The sequence below is a fragment of the Pan paniscus genome, chromosome 20 (assembly GCF_029289425.2).
Source record: "Pan paniscus chromosome 20, NHGRI_mPanPan1-v2.0_pri, whole genome shotgun sequence".
In the NCBI taxonomy this organism is placed as follows: domain Eukaryota; kingdom Metazoa; phylum Chordata; class Mammalia; order Primates; family Hominidae; genus Pan; species Pan paniscus.
The window spans coordinates 42,465,854-42,485,354 of NC_073269.2; the positions used below are offsets into that span (position 1 = coordinate 42,465,854).

The window sequence follows — 19,501 nt, forward strand, 5'->3', positions numbered from 1 at the left end:
ACATCTGTAATCCCAGCACTTTGGAAGGCCAAGACAGGAGGACTGCTTGAGCCAGGAGTTTGAGACTGGACTGGGCAACATGGTGAAACCCCGTGTCTACTAAAAATATAAAAAAATTAGCCGGGTGTGGTGGTGGGCACCTGTAATCCCAGCTACTCTGGAGGCTGAGGCAAGAGAATTGCTTGAACCCAGGAGATGGAGGTTGCAGTGAGCCAACACGATGCCACAGAACTCCAGCCTGGGAAACAGAGTGAGACTCTGTTTCAAAAAAAAAAAAAAGGAAATATCAGACCATTTGCCCAACAACTCCTTGTGACCCTCCTTTAGGAACACAGTGAAAATCCCCCCGGCTCCACACACTATAGCGCAGGACAGACCCACAGAGAACAAGACCCAAGAGAACCCACCATAATACAAACTCAGGGCAGGGTTTTCACCATCGAATGTTCAAGCTTGCAATGGGTTGGGGAGAGTGGTGGTTCCTGAGCTCCAGATTTTCGTGGAGGTGGGAGGTGGGCACTAGGCTTTGAGGAGATGTTACATCTGTGCAAACTCACACACAATGAAGATTACACCAGGTCGGGTGAGATGGTTCAGAAAAGACAGAAAGCAGAGGAAGAGGCTGAAAATATGGGCTTCTCTATAAACTGTGAGGACAGTAAATGCCAGCAACACCCCAGGAGGTGTTTACAGCCGCATTTCTTCAATTAACAGGGCAAAGTTAGAGCAGCAACAACCAGACAAGGGCCAGGCACTTCCCCTGGGGCAACTGATGTAAACCTGGAAATCAGCCGCCCTCAGTGTCACCATTTCATGATGAATCAAATATACAGAGAAGTTCATTGATGGGTTTGGCATCACAAAGCTAAAAAATAAAGCCAGAGTCCCAGGCATATACTGAATGCTCATTGACTGAAAATCAACCTCACTGGATAAGCGCAAAGAAACTCACTTTCCACATCCCTTACGGTATCCTCTCTGGTGGCTATTTGCTCTGTAAATTACATACAACGGAAGAAAAAGAAGAAAATGAAAACTCAGGAAAGTAAACACTCTTCTAAACTCATGAATAGTAAAATATGGAAATATCCCTGAGAATCTTTGAGAATATCCAAAGAAAATGCATTATAGGAGGGTAAAAAGGCCATTTGGCAAAGCCTACAAAATGAGTCCAAAATATGGTTCACAAGGAAACTTACCTTCCAATGCATCCAAAACAGAAGAACAGCAAAAGAAGCTCCCGATTCCTACTGAGGTGAGAATATCAGCACAAACAGAAGGAAATCAGGCCAAAAAAAAGTTACAGGCCAATTTCTAAACTGCTGTTAGATCTAAAACAAATGAGAAAGTCCTGCCCTAACCAATAAACTAGAGCAAACACTATGCATTTCAAACACTGGGGGACGTGGGCGGGGGTGAGCCTGTTCTGTGCAGGACCCTTCTAACATATGGGAGAGTCTTTGACCCCTCCTCAGAATAATGCCATAAACTATAAAAAAACACAATTCATAGAATTTCAAAGGAGACCAATTACTTAGAAATGCAGCTATCAGGATGCTTTAATTTTTTCTGACATATTAATATTGCTGTGATAGTTTTAAAAAATAGCTGAACATTTCTTGCCACTCCTCCCTTTGGGAGGCAGAAACAATGTCCTGTCTCCCCATCCTGGGTAGATTTGCTGTGCTACCTCATAAAAGACCACTCAGCATCTGTCCTGGAGCCCTGTGCCTCCTAAGAATTCTGACTACCCTGAGGCTGCCAGGCTGTAAGGAAGTCAAGGCCATATGGAAACACTACATATAGGCACTCAGTCTCAGCTCACCCCCTCTTCCAACATCCCAAGCCAGGTATCAGATGTGAGGGAACAAGCCTCCAAATGGTTCCAGACCCCAGCTGTTGAGTCTCCTGTGCTGAGGCCACACATCATAGACAGAGACAAGTGGGCTACCCTTGTGCCCTGTCTGAAATCCTGACCTGACCATGAGAATCCACAAACATAATAAAATGATTGTTTGAGCCACTAAATTTTGGTGTAATTCCTGACATAGTAATAGTGTCTGTAACAGCCACCTTAACACATTAAGTAACAATAGCAAGTAGCACGTCATCACTGGGAACTGTTATTTGGAATTGTCTTGGGAAGCAGTGACAACCATGAAGGCTATTTGGAGATGCTGTCAGATGACATAAAAACTGCTGTGGTCTCACTGCTAACAATGCCCCATACCCATGGGGTCTACAGCCTATATTCAAGATGGAAGGAAACACTACATTTTGGTTAGAGGAATGTGATTTATATACATATAAATCGGCTGGGTGTGGTGGATCACACCTGTAATCCCAGCACTTTCAGAGGCTGAGGCGGGCAGATCACCCAAGGCGGGGAGTTCCAGACCAGCTTGACCAACATGAAGAAACCCCATCTCTACTAAAAATACAAAATTAGCTGGGTGTGGTGGCGCATGCCTATAATCCCAGCTACTCTAGAGGCTGAGGCAGGAGAATCGCTTGAACCTGGGAGGCGGAAGTTGCAGTGAGCCAAGATCGCACCATTGCACTCCAGCCTGGGCAACAAGAGTGAAACTCCTTCTCAAATAAATAAATAAATAAATAATCAAAACCAGTATTACAGTTGATAAAGGAAATCCCAAAACCTCCTTAACTGGTTTCTTTCATAAAAGTTACTCTACATACGTGCCCTAAAAATAAGACGTTGGGGAAAATACTACCACTGTTGTACCTGAGCGAGTTAGAGAAAATGCCACACTGAGACAAATTAAGAATCCGTTTATTTAGCCGGTGGCCAAGAGACGGCTAACGCTCAAAATGCTCTCAGCCCTGAAGAAGGGGCTAGATTTGCTTTTATACTTTGGTTTAGAAAGGAGAGGGGGGGTCTAGTTAAAACAATTTTACAGAAATAAAGTAAGCAAAAAAGTTAAAAGGATAAATGGTTACAGGAAAGTTAATAGTTCCAGGTGCAGGGGCTTTAAGACTATTACAAGGTGATAGACCGGGGGCTTTGGGCGTTATCAATCAGACGAATTCCTGGGAATTGCGGATATAGCTTGCCACAGTATCTTATCAGTTAATTGCATTCTTGGATGTGCTGGGAGTCAGCTTGCACAAGTTAAGTCCTTGAGGAAGCGGCTGCCAGTGAAAGAGCCAAGATGGAGTCCATCTGGCACTCTTAGCTAAGGGAGAGTCAATTCAGGTGGAAACAAGGCTAGGTGATTAAAGGAAAAGGGAGAGTCTAAAAACAGGGTTAGTAAAAACCAGGTTGGACACTACATTCCCCACTTGTGTTTTTGGGGAATCAAATCATTGATTCCTCAGTTATAACAAGGGGGTTATATTGAGTCTTAAGATACATAAGTTTGACAGAAGCTATGCATTGTTTTACAAAATTAAGAAAAATAATTAATTTAATGGCTTCACCCAACTTAGGTGCAGTTTTAAGGGGCCTGACCCAGCCCTGGGGACCCATGTTTCCAGTTGGGCTCTGTTGGCCTTTTTGATGCGGGAGTGATGAATCCAAGCAGGAATGCCATCCACCTTCAGAGCCGTTGGCATCGTGATGACGGTGTGAGGTCTCTTCCAAGCAGGAGGGAGTCCTTCTCTCTGGAACTTTTTAACAAACACTAGGTCTCCTGGCTGGAACGAATGGCAGGACCCTGTCTGTTCAGGAATTGGATTGGGATGGGTTCCTCGAACAAGTGGCAGGATGATATCTTGTACCTGTTGAGGAGACTGTAGGTACTGTAATAAATTAGTTTGTGATATTTTTGCCAATTGGGCATCTCTTAGCTTAGGCAAGATAGGTGGCGCCCTCCCATACATGATTTTAAAAGGTAAGAACCCAGCCCAGTAAGGGGTGCACCTTACTCTAAGTAGGGCTAAAGGAAGGAGACTTACACAATTTACACCGGTTTCTAAGATTAATTTTGTAAGAGTGTTTTTTGGGTGCGGTTCATGCGTTCTACCTGCCCAGAGCTCTGGGGTCGATAGGAACAATGGAGCTTCTATTGAATGTTTAACGCCTTACTGACTGACTAAACTATAGACGAGGTGAAGCCCAGTCCATTATCAGACCCTATGGCAACAGGCAGCCCATGTCGAGGGATGATTTCATTGAGTAAAAACTTAACTACCATATTGACAGTTTCGTTTTTGGTAGCAAATGCTTCAGTCCATCCAGAGAAGGTGTCTACCAGTACTAGAAGGTATTTGTACCCAGCCCGGTGTGGTTTTACTTCTGTAAAGTCAATTTCCCACTTTTCTCCTGGTGAGTTTTCTCGGAGACGGTGGCCTGGGCTGGGTTTAGGACCTTTTTTGGCATTTACCTGGGCGCAGGTTGTGCACCGGAGAGCTGCTTGATCTGTTAGGCTTTGAAGACGGGGGATCTTAAAACAGCTCCGGAGGAGCTGAGGTAGCTTTGCTCCTCCTAAATGGGTGGTAGACTGTAGGTGACTGATTAAAGTTTTCCCAAGAGTTCGGGGTGTGAAGATTCTAGAGTCAGGAAGAATCCACCAACCTTCCTGATTTTTATTGGCTCTGAGATCTGAGGCCAGTTTTCTTCTTCTGTTGAGTATGCGGGATTGTCAGGCAGATCTGGCTGTGGAAAGGAGACTGTGGGCAGCAAGTTTTGAGGCGTGACTGAAAGTCACACTGCATCTTGAGCTGCTGAATCAGCTTTCTGGTTACCACGGGCAACGGCCGTGTTTTCCTTTTGATGTCCTTTACAGTGGATTACAGCTACCTGCTGAGGTGAGTAGCCCACGCTCCTGGTAGATGGCTCCACGTACATGCACAGTAGCAAAGGCGTACGTGCTGTCAGTGTTAACGTTAATATCCTTACCCCATCGGAGAGCCTGAGTGAGGGTGATCAATTCAGGCTTTTGTGCTGAGGTGTTTGCTGGTAAAGCCTAAGCCCACAACACATCTGTCTCCGTGGTAACAGCTGCACTGGCCTTTCGTAGTCCCTTCTCGAGGAAGGGACTGCTACTGTCTGTGAACACGGTGGCATCCACCTTTCCTAGGGGCACATTTTGAAGATCAGGTCGGCCAGTTTCAGTAGTTTCCAACAGTTCCTGACAGTCATGAACAGGAATAGTGGAGTCTGAGTCAGGAAGTAGTGTAGCTGGATTTAAACACCATGTGGGAGGGGAAGTCAAATGAGGCTGATCTAACAGGAAACTCTGATACTCCAGGATGCTTTATCAGTGGCTTTTATCAGCTGCCTGAGCTGCTTGTTTTTGTTTTTCAACCTCTTGATTGTCAAAAACCTTTTGGGCTATCTCTAAAAGCTGACTGGTATTCATTCCAGCAAAATCCCTCTAGTTTTTGGAGTTTCCTTTTACTATCTGGGGCTGCCTGAGCCACAAATGCCAAATTAAGAGCATGGCTATTTTCGGGGTCTGCCAGGTCAAAAGGGGTGTAAATCTGATAAGCCTCCTGGAGGTGCTCTAAAAACGCTCCTGGTGACTCATCATGCCCCTGGACGACTTCAGTCGCCTTAGACAAGTTTATAGGTTTCTGAGCAGCTCCCTGAATACCCACGAGGAGATACCGGTGGAAATCGTCAAAAGTTCTCCCTCCACTTGAGAAATTTGGGTCCCAATTAGGTCCCAATTGGGTCTCTAATTCACTATTCCTCTAGCTTCCTCCTCCGGCCTATTGGTTGATGTGAGGTTGTACTTTTTGGCCTCTCTTTGGATACTTTCCCTCTCTTCAGAGGTGAAAAGGGTCAAAAGGAGCTGTTGACAGTCATCCCAGGTGGGCCAATGTGTCCAGAGTACAGACTCCATCAGTGAGGTCAAAGCCTGAGGCTTTTCAGAGAAGGGAGGATTATGGGTTTTCCAATTATACAAGTCAGAAGTAGAAAGAAGGGACATAAACCAGGAAGGGGGTGGAGCACTCATCACCCAGAGGGACTTGTGCCTCTCTCAGTGGTAGTAGAGGGGCTACTTCCTCCCGCCACGGTTGCAACCAAGAGGCAATGGGTGATGAGCCTACAGGGGACATAGCCGAGGAGACATGGGATGACCCTAAGGGAGTAGGCTGGTTTTAAGGCGGTGGGACTGGGTGAGGGAGACTCTCCTCTTCTTCAGGGAGAGGCAGTACAGGGGGAGCCGAACCGGCTGAGGGTCGAGGCGAAAACGCGGTCTGGCTCAGGAGGGCCTTGGAGGTAAAATTATGAATGGTGCATGAGTGGAGCCATGGAGGGGGGGCTCCTGACCAAACTCAGCCATTGATCAATGTAGGGAAACTGATCCAGGAGGCCGAGAGTTTCAGTAACAACCCGCCACACACCTTGAACAATTGTGAGGTTCAGTGACCCTTCAGGGGGCCACTCAACTCCAAACTTTGGCCATTCTACTTTGCAGAGTGTCCAGAGCTTGCCTTTTTAAAGGCAGACTCCATAATCCTCTGAGAAACCGAGAGAAAAATTCTGCAGCATATACTGGAGAGGGCTCCAACCCCTACAAGGCTGGGAGGAAGTGTTCCCCTTTTTTTTTTTTTTTTTTTTTTTTGAAGGCAATTTAATAAGATTTGAACATAGATATCAAACCCAGCACAGACAGAGAAACTCACTCCCTGGGGGGCTGGAGTATCGAAAGAACAGAATCAACATGACCAGAAAGAGCAGAAAAACCACAACAGCTAAATACCACTTGCCACATCACTGTAGCTTTAAGATTGAGGGAGGAGGACTAGAGGCCAGCCCGAGATCTCCTGGGTCGGTTGGATCTAGGTGTTCTCTCTCTTCTTCTAGATCTGTACCCTAAATACCTTTTGTGTCTCCATGACTCAAAGGCAAATAGCTCAAACCCAGCTTTTTCTTTTAAGGGTTCAAGGAGTGAGAGCAGAGCCAAGTCCTGGAGACGCTGAACTTGCTGTCGCACTGGAAAACGAGATGTGCGGGGTAAGGGGCAGGGAGGAGGAAAAGGACCACTTGGATCGTTTTTAAGATGGGAGAGTAGCCACAGAGGAACAGAGTAAGAATCTAAACGAAGTAAAGCAGTACGAGGGTAGGTTTCCCTACACAGTGTGCTATTTAAGGGCACAGGAAAAGTTACAGAATGACCAAAGAGGTGAGCAAGGAAATCTGCAGGGTGGCTGTTTTGAACCCACCACCAGTTTAGTTTAGAGGAGGGCCAATCAACCTGGATGTGGGGTATGACAATCTAAATACCCACAACCATCATGGTGCCAGAAATCCCAATCAGGCGAATGTTTTTTTACACTCATTCCCGTAACAACACCTGACTTGCTTCTGGCAGAAAAGACAGGACTGTGGTGGCCAGCCTAAATGATTGATGAGAAATTTAACCTCCTGTGACAAAAAATCGGCACTAAGGACCTTGCAGAAGTTCTTACCCAGACGTCTTGGGCAATATCGACGTCCTGACATGCAAAACCTTGACAACCACTAAACAAGACAATAGACACCGAACAGAACAATAAACATAAAACAAACAGTTGACCCTAGGGCATGTAAACAGTTATTACAGTTTCTTCTTCTTTTTTTTTTTTTTAGACAAACAAGGGGAGGGGGTCCCGTGATGGGATCAGTCAGATGCCCGTCTGGCCGCTCCCCCTTAGGGGACTTGGGCTCCTCTTAGCATTGACAGGCCGGTATAAACCCCCGGCTCGGATCGAGCTATGCCCGATGCTGCCTTAAGCCTTACGAGGTCGCCACGGAACCGCAGGTGAGGGCCCACTCGAACTCCGTAGCTTTCGCCGTGGAGCTACAAACTGGAGGACAAGCGCAAGCCCTTGGCCTCCCCCATTCATTCACCATTCACACAGAGTTTATAACAGTTTTTCTTTTCTTTTTTCTTTCCCAGAGATTCTCCAAGAAACCTGAACAAGGAAATATTAGAGATAGAAAAAGAGAGAGAGAGACCAGTCTGCCAGAAACCAGGACTCAGTCCCCCAGCATCCTGGGATGTGGACTGACTCAAGGGATGGCCCCTGTCAGGGCCACTTCCCTCCCAGACAGAGACACAGAGGCGTCTAACAGAAAACCAGGGCTCTACCCTCTAGCATCCTAGAGAAATGGGCAGAGTCAAAAGAGGGACACCCTCATCAGGGTCGCATCCCTCTGCCAGAACCAAAGTCAAATCTGACCTACCTGACCCCGGGGTCAGCAGTTGAGGACTCAGAGGTGGAATTTTTGTGGGCACCCACATGGTAGTCGATCCGCTGTCCTCCGGAAGACGGTCACCCTTTGGGGACCTGGAAATTTTTTTTTCAGGTGGCGCTCCCCCCTACAAGCTGGCTGTCCTTCCGGGGGAGCACACAGCGGGCCCGGCTCTCGCCCGGTGGCGTTTCTCGCTGGGGCCTCCAAATGTCGTACCTGAGCGAGTTAGAGAAAACGCCACACTTTGGGACAAATTAAAAGTCCATTTATTTAGCTGGCCGCCAAGAGATGGCTAATGCTCAAAATTCTCTCCGCTCTGAAGAAGGGGCTAGATCTTCTTTTATACTTTGGTTTAGAAAGGGGAGGGGAGGTCTAGTTAAAACAATTTTACAGAAATAAAGTAGGCAAAAAAGTTAAAAGGATAAATGGTTACAGGAAAGTTAATAGTTCCAGGTGCAGGGGCTTTAAGATTATTACAAGGTGATAGATGCGGGGCTTTTGGGTGTAATCAATTGGAAGAATTCCTGGGAACTGCGGATATAGCTTGCCACAGTATCTTATCAGTTAATTGCATTCTTGGATGTGCTGGGAGTCAGCTTGCACAAGTTAAGTCCTTGAGGAAGGGGCTGCCAGTGAAAGAGCCAAGATGGAGTCCATCTGGCGCTCTTAGCTAAGGGAGAGTCAATTCAGGTGGAAACAAGGCTAGGTGATTTAAGGAAAGGGAGAATCTAAAAACAGGGTTAGTAAAAACCAGGTTGGGCATTACACTACTAAGATATCAAAACCAGGAACTTACTTCCTTTAAAACAATTCCAAACTAACTCGCTGTGCCTTACACAGAAATCTCCCCCAAGAAATATGGTTTTATAAAGCCTGAGAAGTTGTTGCTGTTAGGACAAACACCAAAACTAAAAATTGGTTTAATTAGCAACAACAAAATTCCATTTTAACTGGCTGTCCTTATCAGAGACAGTCCACTAAATAATACAACTGGCAAAAAGTGAGATTTTGTAAAGGTTGGGGTGCTTTATTATAAACATAACATAAACCAGGAATGTATTTTAATAAACCTCAACCTGCGGGTCACTCCCTCCCTTCCAGGCGTGCAACAAAACACCTGCCTAGAAATCAAAAGGCGTTTTACCCGAGTGGGCTGAAAAAGCCCCGTTTTTACCTTTAATCTGGAGACAATACGGGTCAGAGGTCAGGAAACTACATCAGCGCCAGTGCGAGCGCCCACGAGTCCAGTGGACTGATGAGAAACGGCCGGGAGGCAGCCTGAGTCCCAGTTCCCGCCGTGGCAATGGCCAATTTCCCACCCGTGGACGCAAAAGGCCAGGACTCCACGCTGCTGACCCTCCAGCGTCCCATGTCCGGCAGGCACGTGGCCGAATAGCCCAAGACTGAGGACTCACACTTCCCACTTTGCACCTGGAGGCCACCTGCAGACCAACCTTAAGCCAGGCTTCCGGAAATGGGAGGGCGGGCTTCCGGAAACGGCGGCCAATGGGAAACGCGATCAGATGTTACTAGGCAGACAGTCCGTTTCCAGGCAACACAGAAGAAAGGAACGCTTTCAGTCAGCCTCAAATAGACGAAGCTTTCAGCCAATGGATGTGCAGGTTCCCTCCACATTAGCCAATAAGAAGTGCTTGGGGCCTACCTGCCTACAAGCACAGCAAAAGCTTTCCTGCGCACTTTTGCGCTGGAATGGCTACCTGCCGCGCCAAATCAAAACTTTACAATCACCCTTGGTGCTGTTTCCTGCACTTTCTTGGAGATTTGCACCAGGCGCTGGAGACCCTCCCATCTGGCCCATGCCTGCCACCCGGTGAACACCAAGACCCAACCTTCTGCACCACCAGTCTTGTTGTCAACGAACAGGCTAGTAAATTATTGAAGGGGTGGCCTGCCCCTCCACACCTGTGGGTATTTCTCGTCAGGTGGAACGAGAGACTGAGAAAAGAAAGAGACACAGAGACAAAGTATAGAGAAAGAAAAGTGGGCCCAGGGGACCGGCGCTCAGCACACGGAGGACCTACACGGACACTGGTCTCTGAGTTCCCTCAGTATTTATTGATCATTATCTCTACCATCTCGGAGAGGGGGATGTGGCAGGCCAATAGGGTAATAGTGGGGAGAGGGTCAGCAGGAAAACGTGAACAAAGGTCTCTGTGTCATAAATAAGTTTAAGGAAAGGTGCTGTGCCTTGATGTGCACTTATACAAACATCTCGGTGCATTAAAGAGCAGTATTGCCGCCAGCGTGTCTCACCTCCAGCCCTAAGGATGTTTTCTCCTATCTCAGTAAATAGAACATACAATCGGGTTTTACACCAAGACATTCTATTGCCCAGGGACGAGCAGGAGACAGATGCCTTCCTCTTGTCTCAACTGCAAAGAGGCCTTCCTCTTTCACTAATCCTCCTCAGCACAGACCCTTTACGGGTGTCAGGCTGGGGGATGGTCAGGTCTTTCCCTTCCCAGGAGGCCATATCTCAGGCTATCACATGGGGAGAAATCTTGGACAATACCTGGCTTTCCTAGGCAGAGGTCCCTGTGGCCTTCCGCAGTGTATTGTGTCCCTGGGTACTTGAGATTAGAGAATGGTGATGACTTTTAACAAGCATACTATCTTCAAGCACTTTTTTAACAAAGCATAGCCCTAAATCCATTAAACCTTGAGTCAACACAACACATGTCTCTGTGAGCACAGGGTTGGGGCTAGGGTTACAGATTAACAGCATCTCAAGACAGAAGAATTTTTCTTAGTACAGAACAAAATGGAATCTCTTATGTCTACTTCTTTCTACATAGACACAGTAACAGTCTGATCTCTCTTTTCCCCACAGAAGAAAAGGGAGGGAGGGAGGGAGGGAAAGAAAAAGAAAGAAAAAGAAACCTTAAGCATTTTTTACAGATGAGGGTTCTGCTCTCCCTTAGTTCAGCCATGCTGTGGAGGAAGGGGAAGGAGTGTGGTAAGATGGCAGAGGAGGAAATAAAATATGGATGGCTTCTGCCTTTTCAGTTCTTTTCCTCATTTCCTGGCTTACTGTCCCTGGTTTCTGACTGCTTCGTGGTGAAGCTTCAGAATTGGAGAGAAAAAGAGGCCAGAATTGGTGGCTTATGCCTATAATCCTAGCACTTTGGGAGGTCGAGGCAGGCAGATAACTTGAGGTCGGGTTATAAATGTTTAATACCTAAAATGATCAATACCTGAAAAAAAAAATTTTTTTTTGAGACGGAGCCTCATTCTGTCACCCAGGCTGGAGTGCAGTGGCGCGATCTCGGCTCACTGCAACCTCTGCCTCCTGGGTTCAAGAGATTCTCCTGCCTCAGCCTCCCGAGTAGCTGGGATTACAGGTGAGCACCACCACGCCCAGCTAATTTTTGTATTTTTAGTAGAGATGGGGTTTCACCATGTTGGCCAGGCTGGTCTTGAACTCCTGACCTCAGGTGATCCACCTGCCTTGGCCTCTCAAAGTGCTGGGATTACAGGCGTGAGCCACCGCACCCGACTGATACTAAACTATTTTAAGAATCCTGAAAAATCAATAAATGAGAATGCAAAAAAAAAAATACAGCAAAGGCATCATTAAAAAGCACAGTAAACACGATTGGCCAATAAACGCATATGAACAGATGCTTGACTCACTTGTAATCAAGGTAATAATTTTTTTTTTTTGAAACGGGGTCTCACTCCAACACTCAGGCTGGAGTGCAGTGGCATGATCACAGCTTACTGCAGCCTTGACTTCCCAGACTCAAGTGATCCGTCCACCTCCGCCTCCCAAGTAGCTGAGACCACAGGCACATGCCACCGCACCCAACCAATTTTTGTATTTTCTGTAGAAACGGAGTTTTGCCATGTTGCCCAGCCTGGTCTCGTACTTCTGAGCTCAAGCAATCCTCCTGCCTTGGCCTTCCAAAGTGCTGGGATTATAGGTGTGAGCCACCGTGCCTGGCCCAGTGTAATAAATATTGAAACTTATAGCAGAGGTAGGGAAATATGAAAACTGATATTCAATGATCAAAGGGATTCAAAACTGGAACAATGGTGGAGCCACAATTTGGCAATAAGCAGTGAAGCTGAAAGTGTATACAGCCTATAACGAACAATTTCATTTCTAGGTAATACCTTAGATTCTTGACTCTTTAAGGAAATTAGAAAATACACAAAATGATATTCAATATAGCATCTTTATTACCACAGAAACTCATTTATGTCCTTAATCATTGTTTAATATAATATATAAGCATGTTTAATACAAACATATCAAGGATCGGGCTGGAATCTTTTCCATTCTATAGAAAAGCACTAACCATCCATTAAAGCAGGTAGCTACTTTCAGAGCATGATGTGAGCTGCAAAAAATTGCCCTGACTTACGCCGCCCCCAACACAACCACTCACCATATCTAAAATTACACCCTTGAAGACATTCATTGTGGTTATGGTAGCATCTAACAAAGCTGTTCCTATTCCAGATATTCGGACTGAGAATTCCACAATAAATTTGAGATACACTCAGTTAAATAAAAATGTCTTAACTAAATCTTTGACAAACTGATCATGTATACTTTGAATTCCTCAAAAGTAGATTTTTATTTTATTTTATTTTATTTTGAGACTGAGTTTCACTCTTGTTGCCCAGGTTGGAGTGCAATGGCAAAATCTCGGCTCACTGCAATCTCCATTTCCTGGGTTCAAGCAATTCTCCTGCCTCAGCCTCCCAAGTAGCTGGGATTACAGGTGCAAGCCACCACGCCCAGCTAATTTTGTATTTTTAGTAGAGACAGGGTTTCACCATGTTGGCCAGGCTGGTCTCAAACTCCTGACCTCAAGTGATCTGCTCGCCTTGGCCTCCCAAAGTGTTGGGATTATAGGCGTGAGCCACCATGCCTGGCCAAAAGTAGATGTTTTATGTTTTGCTTCATTTGCCTATTTTCCCAAGAAATCTTTTTTTCAAATACCATCGAGAATTAGTATTCCTTGAAGCAAACTTCTGGAGAATGTTGAATTTAGGGGTCAAACACAGGCTTTCTGGAGGTATTTGGTGCTTGGGAAAAGAAACACTGACCTATTAGCAAAGATAGATTTTGTAATAAATTCTAAATAAACTTTATTTAGAATTGTGAAAAATAGAATCTTCATAATGAAGGTGGTCTAGAATTTGCTTTCAGAAGCTATCTTCATCTAATTTTTATTAGGATTATTTTACCTTGCAGAATTAATTGGTAAAATCTTTAGGATTATCTATTCCTTAAAGTTTTTATAAGTATCAGATTTTTTAAGCAGGGAGTTCACACACACACACACACACACACACACACACACTTTTTGTTAATCTATTTGGGTTATACAGTGAGTTAATTGTAAAACATATTCCTTTTGGGGGAAAAATGTAATCCTACATTTTTACTTATACTGGAATGAATATACATGTTTGTGCATGTGTGCATGTATAGTTTTACCATATTATGTTTATTATTTTTGAGACAGGTTCTCACTCTGTCACCCAGGCTGGAGTGCAGTGGCGTGATCTTGGTTCACCGCAACCTCTGCCTCCTGGGTTCAAGCAATTCTCCTGCCTCAGGCTCCCCAGTAGCTTAGATTACAGGTGCCCGCCACCATGACAGGCTAATTTTTGTATTTTTAGTAGAGATGGGGTTTTGCTATGTTGGTCAGGCTGGTCTCGAACTCCTGACTTCAAGTGATCCACCCACCTCGGCCTCCCAAAGTGCTGGGGTTACAGGTGTGAGCCACTGTGCCCGGCCTAGTTTTGCCTTATAATTTTAAAAATCTGCTTGATATAATCTAGAGTTGTGTCTTTTTTATCATCATTAACACTCTAAATGTATTATCTTTCATTTTCTTTTCCTTGATTATAACTGCCAAAATCTAATCACTATTAACATTGAATTAAGTCTAATATTCTCCATTCTCTTAATTTCTACTTTCTACTGTTACTTGGCTGTTCCTTTTTTTTTTTTTTTTTTTTTTTTTGACAGACTCTTGCTCTGTTACCAGGCTGGAGTGCAGTGGCGCAATCTCAACTCACCACAAACTCCGCCTCCTGGATTCAAGTGATTCTCCTGCCTTAGCCTCCCAAGTAGCTGGGATTACAGGCATGCACCACCATGCCCGGCTAATTTTGTATCTTTAGTAGAGATGGGGTTTCTCAGTGTTGGTCAGGCTGGTCTCAAAATCCCGACCTCAGGTGATCCACCTGCCATGGCCTCCCAAAGTGCTGGGATTACAGGCATGAGCCACCGCACCTGGCCACTTGGCTGTTCTTTACTTGGGTTGGTTTTATTTTGTTGTTTCCTTTTTCTTGATGGAAATACTTATTCATTCCCTCAACACATTCATCTGTGTGACAGGCCTGGTGTTGCTGCTGTGGGTAAGTGAAGAAGATGAAGACTGTATCCACAAATAAGATTTCCTTACCACATTACAGGGCATTAATTTGTCACTGAACAGAACTTTGATTATATCTGACAAGGTTAGATGTGCAGGCATCTCACTGTCATTCATTTCTACATAGTCTATAATTTTGGTTTTGATTTTAAACATTTTATTATTGAAATTTCAAACACATACAAAAGTAGAAATATTAGAACAATAAGTCTCCATGAACAAACCACTCCACTTAAATTATCAACATGTTGCCAATTTAGTTTCCAGCTCTCTTTGCCAATTATTTTTCTTTTGCTAGAATATTTTAATCCAAATGTGTCTATCTTCATTTCATAGTATGTATCTCATATCATACGATCTTTTATTTTTTATAATCACACTGACATAATCCCTAACCAAATTAATATATGTAAATATCATTTAATATTCAGTCCATGTCCACACTTCCCTCACTGTCTCCAAAATGGCTTTTTATGTTTTGTTCAAACCAGGTCCAAGTAATGCCAACATACTGAATTTAGTTGATATGTCTCTTTAAGTCTCTTTTAATCTGTTAATGGTTGCCCTTCCCCTTGTATTTTCATGCTACCTGTTAGTTGAAGAAATCAGGTAATTTGCTCTGTAGAATTTCACACATTCTGGATCTGTTTGGCTTCTTCCTTGTGGTGCCCTTTATAGCCAGCCCTCCATATGTGCAGATTCAACCAATCTCAAATAGAAAATACTCAAAAAAAACAATAAAAATAAAATACAATAAAAATAATGCAAATTGAAAAATACAGTATAACAACTATTTACATAGTATTTACATTGTGTTAAGTATAAGTGATCTAAAGATAATTTAAAGTATACAGGAAGATGTGAGTAGGTAATATGCAAATACATACTATGCCATTTTATACAAGGGACTTGAGCATCCTCAGATTTTACCATCAGTGGAGGATCCTGGAACCAATTCCCCATGGATACCAAGGGATGACCATATACTGTTCATCTAGTCCCTGTCTGCTTTCAGTTCATTATTCCAGCAATAAGGCTTTGTAGATGGTGGTGTGGACTTCCTATTGCATTACGTCAGGAAGTGTGTTGTCTGATAGACCCATTTTTATTAAGGTTAAAACAGATCAAAGGGTTCAGAGGTGGCCAGCTTGATAGATCCACCATAAAAATCTTGCTATAAAATATTTCACCTATTAGTTGTAGTACCCATTGAAGATCATGTTTTCTGGACCCATTATTCCATTAAGGTCTAGAAAATGGTGATTTTTCTAATCCTATAATTCCTTCTAGATTAGACTTCTTCAAAAAAGAAAAACCCATTCAAAAAACAAAATTTTTTTTTGAGACAGGGTCTCACTCTGTCACCCAGGCTGGAGTGCAGTGGCATGATCTCAGCTCACTGTAAACTCTGCCTCTTGGGTTCAAGTGATCCTCCCACCTCAGCCTGGGACTACAGGTGTGTGCCACCATGCCTGGCTAAATTTTGTATTTTTAGTACAGACAGGGTTTCACCATGTTAACCAGGTTGGTCTCAAACTCCTGGCCTCAAGTGATCCACCCACCTTGTCCTCCCAAACTGCTGGGATTGCAGGTGTGTGGACCCCTGTGCCAGGCCAAATTCATTTGAATTTGATGAACTTCTGGTGACCCTGAAATTTGGTTCACATGGGAAAAGGAAACTAAATGACAATTTTTCCTCTGATTTATTGATTTCAAGAATAATGAGTTGGGCTGGGTGTGGTGGCTCATACCTGTAACCCCAGCACCTTTGGAGGCCAAGGAGGGAGGATCACTTGAGCCCAGAAGTTCAAGACCAGCCTGGGCAACATAGTGAGACCCTTTCTCTAAAAAAAAAAAAAAAAAATTTAGGTGGGAGAATCACTTGAGCCCAGGAGGAACAGGGTACAGTGAACTGTGCTTCTACCACTGCACTCCAGCCTGGGGGACAAAGTGACACCCTGTCTCAAAAAAATTATACATTGGTGCTCTAGCATCTTTCATAGGTTACCAAATTATGCAGCCACAATCAAGTAAACTATCAAATTATTGGTGGGATCACATCAAAAACTCAACTTGAAACAACTCCTACTGGTTGAAGATATGGCATTTTGAGCATCCAAAAGTATACTGACTTATAGAATGATGTTTTGTTTCTTTCCCACAGGAGTTTTATACACACACATAAATATACACAACAATATTAAATTCCTAGGTGGTTAATTTCTTTTAAGCCACATTTTTGATAGTTTCTAATTAATTTTAAACTGTGGTCAGACAACAGGGATTGTAAGCCTTTTGCTTTCTGGAATTATGGGAAAATCATTTCCTATTTCCCTCTAATTCTTCAACAGCTGTATTACTAGTGACCTCACATTCATGAAATTCATTTTTGGCATGAAATTTCTAATGCAGCTCAAGTGCTGAAGAACTTCCTACATTCACTACAATCTAAATTTTACCTAGAATAAATTATGTTTAATAATTTATGAGAGGTGACAGGAGGCATTTCTACATTTATTATGTCTACAGATCTTCCTTTTATGTGAATTCACTAATACTAATGACAATAATAACAATTACAGATAATATTTACAGAATACATGCTATATGACTGTGATTCCTCCAAGTATTAACTACTTACTCCTTGCAACAATCCTATTCCACAGTGTGGCAGGCTGACTCTAAACAGGCCCCCCAGTGGTCCTGTCTCCAGGACTTATTCACACTCTTGTATCATCCCGTTCTCTTGAGTGTGGACTATCCTAGTAACTTACTTCTACCAGTAGAAGGTGAGGGAATGTTACTTCCATGATTAGATTACACAAGATGGTAACTTCCATCTTGCTAGCAGACTCTCCTCCCTTTTGGCTTGCATGCCTTGATGAAGCAAGCAGCCATGTTGATGAGGCTATTGTGGCCAGGAGCTGCAGTCAGCGTTCAGCCAACAGCCAGCTAGAAACTGAGAATCTCAATGCAACAGGCCTCATGGAAATACACTGGGTAACAACTATGTTAGTCTGGATGTGGATCCTTCCCCAGTTGAGCCTTCAGATGAGATCTCAGCCCTGGCTGAAATCTGTAGCCTTGCAAGAGACCCTGAAGCAGAGGACCCAACTAAGTCATGCCTATACTCCTGATCCAAATTATAAGATATAATTGTATGTTATTTTATGCTACTAAGTCTGTGGTAATTTATTACGCAGCAATAAATAACTAATACATATAAGTACTATTATTACCATTTTACAAGTCAGCAAAATGAGGCACAGAAGCTTAGTATCTTGTCCAATAAATCAAACTGGTAATCAAGTGGAGAAAGGGAGATAATGACAGATAAGGCTAAAGATTTTCCTACATTCATTACATTATTCTCTCATAGGAATTTGCTGAAGATAAACCATGTTTAAATGGTGTTGGAAGGCTTTTAAATCAACATATTCTTTCTCTAATATAAAATTTATTATGCTTGGAATTGAGCATGAAACACATTTTCTCAAAAATGAATTTTCTGATGTTCTGTAACATCATATACATTTGAAGGCTTTCTTCTATTAAATTCCATTATGAATCTTCTGATGCTGAGTAAGGTGTGAATGCTGTCTAAAGGCCTTCTTACACTCCTTACACTTGTAGGGCTTCTCACCAGTATGAATTCTCTGGTGTTGAGTAAGAAATGAATAAAGTCTAAAAGCCTTACCACATTCCTTACATTCATAAGGTTTCTCACCAGTGTGAATACTCTGATGTTGGGTAAGTTGTGAGAGCAGTCTAAAAGGTTTTCTACATTCCTTACATTCATAAGGTTTCTCACCAGTGTGAATACTTTGATGCTGAGTAAGTTGTGAGAGCAGTCTAAAGGCCTTTCCACACTCTTCACATTCATAGGGTCTCTCACCAATATGAATGCTCTGGTGTGAAATAAGCTGTGAGTAACTACTAAAGGTCTTCCAACATTCCATACATTCATAGGGTTTCTCACGAGTATGTATTCTCTGATGGCGAACTAGTTGTTGTCTTAATCTAAAAGTCTTCCCACATTCCTTACATTCGTAGGGTTTCTCACCAGTATGAATACTCTGATGAACAGTAAGTTGTTGGCATATTCTAAAAGCCTTTCCACATTCCTTACATTCATAGGGTTTCTCACCAAAATGAATTTTCTGATGTACTCTAAGGTCTGGACCACATACAAAGGCTTTCCCACATTCCTTACATTCATAGAGCTTTTCAGCAGTATGAAGTCTCTGATGGCGTGTAAGGTGTGTACACTGTCTAAAGGTCTTTCCACAGTCCTTACATTCATAGGGTTTCTCACCAGTGTGAATTCTCTGATGTCGAGCCAGTTGCTGATGTACTCTAAAGGCCTTTCCACATTCCTTACATTCATAGGGTTTTTCACCTGTATGAAGTCTCTGATGTTGAGTAAGTTCTTGGAGCACTGTAAAGGCCTTCCCACACTCCTTACATTCATAGGGTTTCTCACCGGTGTGAAGTTTGTGATGTCGAATAAGATGTGCACGCTGTCTAAAGGCCTGCCCACATTCCTTACATTTATAAGGTTTCTCACCAGTATGAATTCTCAGGTGTTGACTAAGTGTTGAGCGACGAATAAAGGTCTTCCTACACTCCTTACACTCATACAACTTTTCTCCATTATGAACGATCTGATACTCAGTAAGAAAACTGTGCCTTTTGTAAGTGGTCATTTTTTCAGAGGTAATTTTCACTTGCTCAAAATATCCCTCTTGTTGTTCCTTTTCCCCCTCAATCTTGCTTTTGCATTCCCAATCATTCCTAAAAATGGAACCCTGAAGGCTATAGCTTTTAATTCTTTCCATTATATCCCACTGAAATGAATATATTTCATAAATGTCCTTTTCTGGAGATAAAGTATTGGTCCTGTATCTGGACTCCAAATCTGAAAGAAAACAAGAAA

The 19,501-nt window shown here is 43.5% G+C and overlaps 1 protein-coding gene across 6 annotated transcripts in view; it reads right to left on the minus strand.

The window, feature by feature from the left end:
* Nucleotides 1-2,774: 2,774 nt before the first annotated feature.
* ZFP14 (ZFP14 zinc finger protein) overlaps nucleotides 2,775-19,501 on the minus strand; it is a 54,955-nt gene continuing 38,228 nt past the window's right edge. For 2 of the 6 annotated variants that reach the window (XM_008960791.5, XM_008960790.7), the window contains exons 5-7: nucleotides 9,321-19,483; nucleotides 8,138-8,362; nucleotides 2,775-3,750 (exon numbers count right to left, since the gene is read on the minus strand). In XM_008960791.5, the coding sequence (XP_008959039.1) occupies nucleotides 18,117-19,483 (1,367 nt within the window). In that variant the 3' untranslated portion in view covers nucleotides 2,775-3,750; nucleotides 8,138-8,362; nucleotides 9,321-18,116. Of the gene's footprint in view, nucleotides 3,751-4,858; nucleotides 5,036-8,137; nucleotides 8,389-9,320; nucleotides 19,484-19,501 lie in introns of all 6 variants that reach the window. The other 4 variants (XM_055103070.3, XM_055103071.3, XM_055103073.3 and 1 more) reach the window with 4 other exon arrangements.